We start from the raw sequence: 12,195 nt of genomic DNA, 5'->3' as shown, positions 1-12,195 counted from the left end.
GGGCTCAAGTGATCCTCCTGCCTTGGCCTCCTGGGTAACTGGGAATAGAGGCATGCTCAACCACGCCTGGCTAACATAATTTATTTCTTGATGAATCCTTTGAAATAACATTTTAGTCCTGATTCTTTATACCGATTCTGCTATTTACTGTCTGCATGACTTCGGGCAAGGTATTGAAATACTATAAGTTTTACTGTTAGGAAAAAATGATGGTATCTCCTTGGCAAATTTCTTTTGAAGATTATTGGAATGGTGTGCCTGAAATGCTAGCAAAGTGCCTGGTTTATAGTAGATAATTGAGAAATGGTCTTTTATTATTATTCAAATATATATCTTTCTGTGGGAATTTTAATTCTCTAACTTTTCCTTTTCTGCTTTCATATAGTTCGTTTTCCTATATGAATTTATCTTTGAGTACATATTTGAAAACTTCTGAGGATTTTAAATAAAGATCTCCTTACAACAATTATTTATTACAAAAATTGTTACATGCTTGTAAATAAAAAACCAGGCAGTAATAGTAAAAGCATCTACGATTTACCACCTATAGCAAATTTATCTTTTGTGCTATGTTATTAAATTGAACTGCAGAGTATGAATATTTCATTTTTTTAAATATATAAAGCAGATCAGGTTAAATGCATAAACTTTTAAATTAAATTTTAAATTAAATTCTATTTAATTTAATATAAATTTATATATAATATATTTATGTTTATACATATATAAAATTTATATAATAAATATAATTTAAGGTTTTTTTACCCTCTTATACCAGGAAGAATGACTATTTAAAAATTTTTTTTATTATATTTTAAGTTCTAGGGTACATGTGCACAATGAATAATTTAGTTTCTAATTAAACATTTAAATGCATATTTAACCATTGGCTCTTTTTGCTTAATAAAGGTAATGTTTGATAATATGCAAATGACAAAGTCTTTCATTTCTGTCCCATCTTTGCATCAATCGTGTATTTGCCTAATCATTCCCACCCCGCTAAAAATTTCCATCTAGAATTGTGTATGTGATTTCCACATATAAGTACATATTTTTAGAAATATGTTTAGAAATATGTACTTATATGTGGATACCTAAAGAACTCAATATTTAGATTTTTAAGTTTTATAAATGGTATTATAATATTTGTATTTGTTCTTAGTTGCTATGTAGAAGTTACTACAAATTTAGCAGTGTAAAACAATGCTCATGTTTTAGCTCATAGCTCTGTAGGTCAGGCATCTGAATGCGTTTGGCTGAATGTTCTGCATAGGATCTTAAGGCCAAAATCAAACCAAGATGTCGTCTGGGCTGGGCTTTTATCTGAAGACTGGGGAAGAAGTTGGCTCCAAGCTCAGTCAGGTGGTTGGCATAAATCAGTTCCTTTGCACTTCTGTAATAAATGCAACTTAGTCATAGTACAATATTTTTCTATCTATTTTGGTATACGATTTGCTAATATTTTATTATTTATTTATTTATTTTAGGTTTGGCTTTTATGAATAAAACCTCAATGAATGTTCATCTGAAAATGCTCATGTGAAAACAACAACCAAACCAATAATTCCATTAAAACATGAGCAAAGGACATGAATAGACGTTTTTCAGAAGAAGACATAGAAATGGCCAACAGGTACATTTAAAAAGCCGAACATCACAAATCGTCAGAGAAGTGCAAATGAAAACCACAATGAGATATTATCTTACCCCCGTCAGAATATCTATTTGAAAAAAAGTGTAAAATATAAGTACTTTGAATCAAGGAATTAATTTATTTAAGCGGTAAGATTTTATGATGATTTCACACTGTTTTTACCACCTTATTATACTATTCTACTATTATACTATTATACCTTATTATACTAGTCAGGTATTCCAGAAATACTACATGCAGAGATTTTTGAAGAGTAGATATTAAATTACTTGGCTTCATTTTTGTTTCACTGCAAATTTCCACATGATGAGTAATCATCAGAAACAAAGGTTTTCATTATTGTTTTCAAGAACTAGATCTTTTTTTCTTCCATTTATTGCCATGACATCAATATGAGAAAAACTTTTTAAAACCACTAATGTGTAAAGTATGTGTCACTTTAAAATTGGATGATCCAAACATTACTTAAGATATTGATTTCAAGGCCAGGCACGGTGACTGACACCTATAATCCCAGCACTTTGGGAGGCCAAGGCAGGTGGATCACCTGAGGTTAGTAGTTCAAGACCAGCCTGACCAACATGATGAAACCCCGTCTCTACTAAAAATACAAAAATTAGCTGAGTGTGGTGGTGGGCACTTGTAGTTTGAGCTACTCAGGAAGCTGAGACAGGAGAGCTGCTTGACCCCAGGAGGCGGAGGTTGCAGTGAGCCGAGATCGTGCCATTGCACTCCAGCTTGGGGAACAGAGCAAGACTCCATCTCAAAAAAAAAAAAAAAAAAAAGATATCGATTTCAGTTACGTCTGGTCATGTCAATGAAAACACAGCTTTTCTGAAATATTGGTTAAAATTAAAAAATGAATTAATATTTTAACTTCAGTTCATAAAAATCACTTTATTTTTCAAGCACAGTTTTTGTATTGAACAGATGTATTTAAAAGTAAACTAGTAAGTGTTCCTTTTTCCCCTGTCTTTTGCAAGTATTTCTTGTAAGACTGATGTTACTTCTTTCTTAAATATTTAGTAGAATTCACAGGTGAAACAATGCAGGCCTGAAGTTTTTTTTTGTTGTTTGTTTTTTTGTTTTTTTAATGGGTATTGATTAGAAATTCAACTTCTTTACTAGGTATTGGACTATTTAGATTTTCTAATTCTTTTTATGGCAGTTTCATATGTGTGCTTTTCAAGGAGTTTGTCCATTTCATCTAAATTGTCAAATATAATGGTATAAAGTGATTTGTAATATCATTTTAATGTGTTTAGTCTTTGTAATAATGTTCCTTTTTTCATTCCTAAAATTAGTCATTTGCATTTTCTCTTTTTTCTTGATTAGTATTGCTAGAAACTTATCCATTTTATTGATCTCTTAACATAATTTTAATATTTCCTCATCTGTTGACCTCTATTTCATTTATTTCCACTTTTAAAGATTATTTTCTTATATTCTCTTTAGATTTAATTTGATCTTTTTCTAGCTTCTTGAGGTGTAAATTTAGATCATTGAGTTCACACATTTATTCTCTAATAAAAACACTTAAGGTAAAAATTTCCCCATAAGGGAGGTTGAGGTTGGATGATTGATTGAGGCCAGGAGTTCAAGAGCAGCCTGGACAACATAGCAAGACCCCACCTCTACAAAAAATTTAAAAATTAGCCAGATGTGGTGGTGAGTGCCTATAATCTCAGCCATTCAGGAGGCTGAGGCAGGAGGATTGCTTGAGCCCAAAAGGTTGAGGCTGCAGTGAGCTGTGATTCTGCCACTTCACTGCGGCTTGAATGATAGAGCAAAACCCTGTGTAAAAAAAAAATCCTATGCACACTACCTTTAGCTTTAAATCACAAAATTTGAAATCTACTCTTCTTATCATTCAGTTTAAAATATTTTCTAATCTTCGTTAAGATTTATTTGGCCCATGGGTTATTTATTATATGTTGTTTAGTTTCTAAAGATTTGGGCATTTGCTAGTTATGTTATTATTACTGGTTTTTAATTTGATAGATTATGGTCATGGAATATACTTAGTATAATTTAAAGCCTTAGATTTTTATTGAAACTTATTTTATAACTCAGCACTTGAAAAGAATTAGATTGGATATTATGTGAAATATCCTACTCTTAGGTGTAAGAAATAGTTTATAAATGTCAGTTAGGTTACTTGATTGTGATGTTTAAATCTCTCTATCTTGAGGCCAGGAGTTTGCCTAGCAACCTTGTCTCTACGAAAAAATAAATAAATAAAAGGAGTGTGGCTGCACATGCCTCAGCTACTCCAGAGACTGAGGTGGAGGATCACTTGAGCCCGAGATTTTAAGGCTGCAGTGAGCTGTGATCGTGCCACTGCACTCCAGCCTGGGTGACAGAGCAAGACCCTGACCCTACCCCAGTACTATTTTTGCTAGCTACATAAGTGACTAGAAAAAAAAATTTATTGTGTGTTTTCAAAAAGCTGGAGGAGAGGATTTTGAATCTTCACACCCAAAGGAATGATAAATGTTTTAGGTGATGGATATACTAATTACCCTATGACTATTATACACATTGTATACATGTATCAGCATATCACTCTGTATCCCTTAAATATGTACAATTATGATGTGAACTAAAACTAAAAGAAAAAAGTATATCGTACCCCAACTCTTAGTCTAAGCCATCAGACCTGACCACTTCCCAAAATTTCAGCCTCATAAAATCAGTCAACTTCTTGGAATTTCTGTGGACACAAGCAGTAGGCATGACAAACTAAACATTCTGAAAACAGTATCCCCAATTCTCCTATTCCCTGACCTGCCCCTTCCACAGTTTTCTTTCTTTTAGGAATCAGAGGCATTGTCCTCTCAATAGATTAAGTGCCAAGTCTAAAATTTATTATTGATTTTTCTCTCATTTGGTAAGCAAAATCCAAGTGCTGCTGATTTTATGCACCCCAAGAATCACCTACAGGCTCATGCCATCTCTTGTCTGGATGCCTGAACTGGCTTTTGCGAACAGATCTCTCTCTCCATGAACAGAAGCAAAAAATGACTTTTTAAAACACAATCAACATAACTACTTCCAGCAGTGATGACATGTAAGAGAGACCAGATTTATACTCCTACCTTAAACAACTAAAAATCTAGGGAAAATGCGAAAGAGTGGTTTTCTGACACTGGACAACAAGTAGTGTAGCATTGTAATCTCCAAAAAAAGGGGAAACAAATAAGATGATCCCCATGATTGCCCTGCTTACTGACTTAAGAGAGTTTCCAGGCCACAGTGCAGGAGGGGAAACACAGGTAGAGCCCAGTAGACTCTTTGAAATGAGTTTGAAATAAGAAGATGAAGTTGAGAGTTGGGAAGAACAAGACAGATAGATTTCAAAGATTAGTACTAAATAAGAGAGTATTGCAGACAGAATATGATTAAGACATCAATTCTTCCTCAAGCAAATCCATAGATTCAATGTGATTCAAGTTAAAAAAACATTAACAACCAAATTCTAAAAATTTATATGGAAAGGCAAAGGAACTAAAATAGCCAAACTACTTTTGAAAAGGAACAACATTGAAGTACTCATGCTACTTAATGTCAAGACTTGCTCTTAAGCTACAATTATCAAGACAGTGTGATATTGGCTAAACGGTAGACAGATAGACCAGTGGAACACAATAGAGTCCAGAAATAGATCCACACACAATATTGACTTTTGACATATGTAAAAAATTCAATGAAAAAAGAATATTGTTTCCAACAAATGGTACTGGCGTAATTGGAGATTAAAAAATATTAACAAAGGGAACTGCCATCTTCCAGTAATTTGCCAAAATGACGAACACAAAGGGAAAGAGGAGAGGCACCCAATATATGTTCTCTAAGCCTTTTAGAAAACACGGAGTTGTTCCTTTGGCCACGTATATGCGAATCTATAAGAAAGGTGATATCGTAGACATCAAGGGAATGGGTACTGTTCAAAAAGGAATGCCCCACAAGTGTTACCATGGCAAAACTGGGAGAGTCTACAACGTTACCCAGCATGCTGTTGGCATTGTTGTAAACAAACAAGTTAAGGGCAAGATTCTTGCCAAGAGAATTAAAGTACGTATTGAGCACATTAAGCACTCTAAGAGCCGAGATAGCTTCCTGAAATGCGTGAAGGAAAATGATCAGAAAAAGAAAGAAGCCAAAGAGAAAGGTACCTGGGTTCAACTGAAGCGCCAGCCTGCTCCACCCAGAGAAGCACACTTTGTGAGAACCAATGGGAAGGAGCCTGAGCTGCTGGAACCTATTCCCTATGAATTCATGGCATAATAGGTGTTAAAAAAAAAAAAAAAAAGACCTCTGGGCTGAAAAAACAAACAAACAAACAAATATTAACAAAAAAGAAACTCAACCTAAGCCTCACATTGTTTGCAAAAGATAATTAAAGATGGATTATAGATTTAAATGTTAAATGCAGAACTACTACATTTTTAGGAGAAAACATTAAAAAATGTCCAGGACCAAGAGCTAAGCAAAGAATTCTTTGACATGACACCAAAAGCACAATCTGTGAAAAAGGAATAAGTTGGACTTCATAAAAATGAAAAAATTTTACTTTGAAAGTTATGGTTGATTACTCAGGCATGGTGGTTTGCACCTCCAGTCCCAGCTACTTGGGAGGCTGAGGCAGGAGGATCACTTGAGCCGGAGGGGGCAGAGGCTGCAGTGAGCTGAGATTGCACCACTGCACTCCAGCCTGGGAAACAGAGTAAGACCTTGTCTCAAAAAAATAAAAAATAAAAATGAAAAGGAAAGTTATGGTTAAGCTTTATACTCAATAAAAATTTAAAAAGAAATAGAGCAGATCATCACATTGCTCTGCATCTTTTAATGGCTACGAGGCATCTAACTCAGGCTTAACAAACTCTGCTGTATATGGCTCAGACCTCATTTTCTGGATACCCACTCTCTTTCTCACTGAAAAATGACAGATGAATGTGGAGGCTGTTGCAATAGATGAAGAAAAAGAGAGGCATCGAAGGCTCTCAGACCAGCGAAGAATGAGAGAAGGGAGGTGATTTTGTGATTGACAGAAAGCTACAACGAGTGCTATGAAAAGAACTAAAATATTTGCTGAACTAGACTGGAGAGCGTCTGAGAGGCTACGTTATCTTAGGGACTCAGAAAAAAAAATATTCTGAGGAGGTTATGTTTAAACAGAGATTGGAATTACATGAACTGGTCACATGAAAGTTCAAGAGGAAGAATATTCCAAGCAGGAGAGCAGTTAGTACAAAGATTCTGAGACAAGAATGAATTTGGTATGTTTGAGAAATAAGGATATTACTAGTGTAATTACTAACAACATAATCGATGAAAGAAAAACTGTTGAGGAAGAACATCAGAAGGACAGGCAAAAGCCAGATAATATGAGGCTTTGGGAGTCAGATAACAGATTCAGATGTTTTTATTATTAGCACGACGGGAAGCTGTTGGAGGGTGTTAATCAAGAGATGGGCATGCTCATATTTATATTAGAAGAAAAAACTTTGGCTACTGGGTGAATAACTGACTGTTATAGAGCAAGAGTGAATTCAGAAAGATTAGGAAACTATTGTAGTGGTCCGAATGGTGATGGTTTGAAGTCAGGTGGTGGTGAACAGGAAAGAAACACACAGATTTCGTCCATGTTTTTGACAGTCAATGGGATATGGTGATGGATTAGATTAAAAGAATCAATAGGCCGGGCGCAGTGGCTCATGCCCGTAATCCCTGCACTTTGGGAGGCCAAGGCAGGCAGATCACTTGAGATCAGGAGTTTGAGACCAGCCTGGCCAATATGGTGAAACCCCATCTCTACTAAAAATACAAATATTAGCCAGGTGGGGTGGCATGCACCTGTAACCCCAGCTATTTGGGAGACTGAGGCAGGATAATTGCTTGAACCTGGGAGGTGTAGGTTGCAGTGAGCCAAGATCATGCCACTGCACTCCAGCCTGGACAACAGAGCGAGACTCTGTCTCATAAAAAATAAACAAAATAAAAAGAACCAATAATTACTTGTATTTGGAACTTAAGACATTTGGTAGAGTGTGATGACTTTTCCTAAATTTGGAAGAAATGTAGAAGATTTGACAAGCAACTGTTTTAGGGGAAATCAAATTGATAGTTTTACTTTGATGATGCTCCATAGGTTTTCAAGTGGTAATGCAGAAGAAGGAGGTAGATACCACTCTGGAATCCTGAAGAGAAGTTGTGGATTATGATGGATGTTTAGGGGGAGTCATTTATGTACAGATGGGATTTCAAGTTATGGGAACACATTACCTAGGATGACTGCATTGAAGCAAGTAGATGAGGGGGTCTAGAATTGAGCCCTCGGGTACACCAACATTTAAAAGTCAGAAAAGAGCCAGTCAAGGAGATTGAGAAAGATAAGTCATGGAGGTAGGAAGAAAACCAAACAAGTGGGATGTTGCCAAGAGAATTATATATTTTAAAATAAAAGGGAGTCATATATGCTTAGGGGCCTAAGATTCCCATCATTATCAGATAAGCATATATGACTTAGATTTACCCCGTTGAATTCATAGTCAGGCACCAAATGTCTGAACCTGCAGTGCAATAACATGGCAATGGATGTCACTGTTGTCCTTGATAAGAGTAGTCCCACTGTAGTAATCAGGACATGAACCCATTTAGAATGAGTTCTGGAGAAAATGTGAAATTAGGAAGTAGAGAAAGGAACTGGAAGTGACCCTTGAGTTTGCTGTCAAGGAGAGCAGAGAAATTGGTTGTAAAGTTCAGGAGGATGTGTGTGGTACAAGAGGTTTTTACATTTTCAGTTAGTAAATGAGAGAACAGATGTATATGCTGATGGCAAAAACACAAAAAGAAAATTTCGTAATAAAGAAGACCGAGAGAGAAAGACTATTTCCATTTCTACCACTCAATTTCTACTAATTTCTATTAGTTAATGCTTCATCTTTCCTCTGTGTTTTTTTGTTTGTTTGTTTTTAAACACTAGAAACATATGCTGTGTCAGTCAGGTTTCCACCAGATAAATAGGACTGAAAATGAATCAGAGACCTAAATGTAAAAGACAGAATTATAAAACTAGAAGATAACAGGAGAAAATCTAGATGACCTTGGGTTTGGCACCCTGTTGTTTTGACTTTACCGATTGTTACTAAAAAAATCTGGGGGTGAGCTCCATTTGCACTGGCCTTGTAGGCAGCTGTTTCCCTTTTGAAGGTGTCCCACTTGACCTCTGAGTGGCTGGTGGGGACAAGGAGTGATAACAGCAAGGAATGTAGCAACCAAGGAGGCACTAGCCTCAGCAGCACTTGCTTTTGCAAATTGCCAAGGGGACTCAGGTGCAGTTGCCATATCACAGGTTAGGCTTAGGTGACTTGATCCTTTCATCCTGGCTGTCCTTTATGAACACACTGAAGCCCAGCATTTTATCATCTTTTCTGGTTTCACTGTGAGGGAATTGCTGCTACCCAGGAGCCTGGTATCCTATGGCTCTCTCATCAGTGAGATGTGTAGGAGATCGGTCAGGATGGTGGGAAAAATTGTAAGATAAATTATAGGAAAAGGACACAAGCCTTCTCGGAAGGCCTGGGGTTTGCATAGCTTCAGAAGAGGATTTGGCTGAAGTCAGCTGAATTTTCGCAGAATGGATAACAAGGAAGTGTAAAGGAATTGATCTAGATAAGTTTGTTTACTTAGGCCTTGGAACCTGGTCTTTAGTCATCTATGCACAGGACTGCTCTCTTTTGGGGGGCAGGGTGACAATGTTAATTACCCACAAGATGTGTTGACTTGAGGCCTTTGTCATTAAATCTGTACTGAATAAATGCCCGCAGTGCCAGCTTGTCAGGGCCGTGACTGCTGACTCTTTACAGCTCCCTCCTCAGTGTCTGTGAGCTTCCCGGTCCCCTAGCCTGCTTTTTCACTGGATATCAGCATCAGAATGCATTTGTTCATCCATCTTTCAGCCAGCTTCTGCAGGTCGGATCCGGCAGAGATGAACGTAGAGTTTCACCATACTGGCCAGCTCACTCTGACTGGAGACCAGGACTTTGCAACTTATACCCAGTACAGGCCAGACCACTACCAAGACCCCATGTAACAAGAACAGCATATACAGCTCAAGGGACAACATGCCCTGAAGTAGTGGCCCGTCAGCAGGGGCCGGATTGGAGAAAGAGTGACTGCTGTTCATAGTGAAACATCCTCATTACAATGAAACCTGCCTTCCAGGAGCTGCAGGGGAGCCTGAAGGCTCAGAGAGCCGTCTATATTCACCAGAGTTTCTGGAGCATCCCCAAGGCAACACCTGACAACAGCAGTACTAAGTTGCACAAAGCAGCAAAATCTGAAACCAGCAAGCAGTAGTGCCATCCCAGACTGACCAGGCCTGATACAGGAAGTTAGTGAGCCATCCACATGAACACGCATTGGGAAGTATTTCTGTGTGGTAATTGTCCCATAATTTAAAAAAAAAAAAATCTGAGTTTCCTGAACCCACAATATATCATCATGAAATGGGAATTGAGAATCCACAATGAAAACTCCTGAAGAGGAAAAGAAAAATGGAGAGAATGTAGTGGCTTTGTTCTACTGCAATTAACCAAGGCCAGTGGGAAGGAATAGTAAGAATCCCCTGTCCTGGCAGTGGAGGAAGTCTCTTAATTAGCCCATCTGGAAGCCCTGGCATTCCTATCTAAATTTTGTCCTTCTTTTATTTTCTTTCTTTCTTTCTTTCTTTCTTTCTTTCTTTCTTTCTTTCTTTCTTTCTTTCTTTCTTTCTTTCTTTCTTTCTTTCTTTCTCTCTCTCTCTCTCTCTCTCTCTCTCCTTTCCTTTCCTTTCCTTTCCTCCCCTCCCCTCCCCTCCCCTCCCCTCCCCTCCCCTCCCCTCCCCTCCCCTCCCCTCCCCTCCCCTCCCCTCCCCTCCCCTTCCCTTCCCTTCCCTTTCCTTTCCTTCCTTTCTTTCTTTCTGATGGAATCTTTCTCTCTCTCCCAGGCTAGAGTGCAGTGGCATATTCTCAGCTCATTGCAACCTCTGCCTCCCAGGTTCAAACAATTCTCCTTCCTCAGCCTCCCAAGTAGCTGGGATTACAGGTGCGCACCACCATGCGCAGATAATTTTTGTATTTTTTGTAGAGACAGGATTTCCACATGTTGGCCAGACTGGTCTAGAACTCTTGACCTCAAATAATCCACCCACCTTGGCCTCCCAAAGTGCTGGGATTATAGGAGTCAGCCATCATGCCCAGCCTTGTTCCTTCTTTTCTATGGCTACACCTTGGTTGGGCATTTAAGAATATACACCTCCTGAGAACTCTAAAGCGTTTATAGGAGTCAAACGTGCAAATGAAATGCGCAAACTGCTCTACTTTGGAAATGCAAATAACTTTAGGAGAGACAGAAGGGAAAAGGAGAAGAAAACGGAGTAAAGCAGTGGAGTGAGTGAGAACGTTGATAACAGGACTGCCTGATATTCATGTTGAGTGGTGTCTTTTGCCAGTGCATCAGGGAAGTATGTTACACAATACAGAATTAACAACTTCTGAGTGTTTATGTGCAGAAAGCAAGGTAAAAGGCTGAGTTATGAGTTATTTATTTAAATATGAAGTCATTAGGCAATAATTAGCCAGAGTAGTTTACTTAAGCAGAAGCTCAAAATCAGCAATGTTCATGAAAATGTAAGCCAGCTGGGAATTTACAAATATTGTGGACATGAGGATGGGAATTTCCTAGACCTGACCTGATTCATATTATGAGGACTGGAGATAATTTTGACTGGACATTAAGTGATATTATTGTTTATTAATGAGGTAAACATTTATTGAGTGTCTATCACATATCAGACACTATCTTATATGCAGGGGATTGGGATTCATCAGCAAACAATATAGACCAAAATTCCTGCCCTCAGATAGCTTACATTCTCATTACTTGAAAGAAACATATCAACTACCATACAGTTATTATACTGTTTCATGCCAATAAGTGAAATCACATTTGCAAAAATTTTGACAGTGAGAGATGTCTAACGTGGCTGACTCCTTCCTGCCTCTAGCCTCAAAGGTTGTCTGTCTTTGCTCACTCCTGTATATAGGCTAAGATAACCAGGGGAAGAATTTAGTTTATGGTTTAACATGGAAGCAAGGATGATAGTAGGCCTTCCCTAACTCACACCCTCCTTGTTCTGGGACTGAAAGGCAATGAAAGGCCTAAGATTAGGATTGTGTGAGGAGTCTGAATTCTGCTAAAATGAAGGATTATAGTTTCTATAATCCTTTACTGCCAGGTGTCATGTGGCCGGTGACACCTGGGCAGTAAAGGCCAAGATTTGTAACTTCCCCAATCACTTCTATAGGTGACACCTCTATTGTAGACCCTAGGATTAGTCTTTTGAGATGTTTTTCAGACTTTCATTGTAGCAACTGACTGACCCCACAGGGAGCTCATGACTCATGACTCAAGTGGTCCTGTGACCCCCTCACTCCAAGGCAGACTCAGTGCATGAGGACCACTTTCAACTCTCCTATGGTTGCCTTCCCAACCAGTCA

General features: G+C 37.9%; 2 protein-coding genes and 1 long non-coding RNA gene across 4 annotated transcripts in view; 2 read left to right on the top strand and 1 right to left on the bottom strand.

The window, feature by feature from the left end:
• Positions 1–12,195, bottom strand: part of PPP2R1A (protein phosphatase 2 scaffold subunit Aalpha) — a 526,337-nt gene that overhangs the window by 397,508 nt on the left and 116,634 nt on the right. The gene's annotated exons all lie outside the window — the stretch shown is intronic.
• LOC126943080 (uncharacterized) overlaps positions 1–12,195 on the top strand; it is a 50,285-nt gene that overhangs the window by 679 nt on the left and 37,411 nt on the right. For both annotated transcript variants that reach the window (XR_007721693.1, XR_007721692.1), the window contains exon 2: positions 1,488–1,633. This is a non-coding gene — a long non-coding RNA (uncharacterized LOC126943080). The remainder of the gene's footprint in view (positions 1–1,487; positions 1,634–12,195) is intronic.
• LOC126943070 (60S ribosomal protein L21-like) lies at positions 5,433–5,978 on the top strand. Its single transcript, XM_050771424.1, has one exon. The coding sequence runs from the start codon at positions 5,459–5,461 to the stop codon at positions 5,939–5,941; it is 483 nt and encodes a 160-aa protein (XP_050627381.1). The 5' UTR covers positions 5,433–5,458; the 3' UTR covers positions 5,942–5,978.

The sequence above is a fragment of the Macaca thibetana genome, chromosome 19, assembly GCF_024542745.1.
Source record: "Macaca thibetana thibetana isolate TM-01 chromosome 19, ASM2454274v1, whole genome shotgun sequence".
NCBI classification, from domain to species: Eukaryota; Metazoa; Chordata; class Mammalia; order Primates; family Cercopithecidae; genus Macaca; species Macaca thibetana.
The sequence above is the reverse complement of the archived record's forward strand: the minus strand, read 5'-3'. Positions and strand labels throughout refer to the sequence as shown.

Coding starts and splice junctions, on each gene's coding strand:
- LOC126943070 (XM_050771424.1), top strand. CDS start 5,459: ATGACGAACACAAAGGGAAAGAGGAGAGGCACCCAATATATGTTCTCT.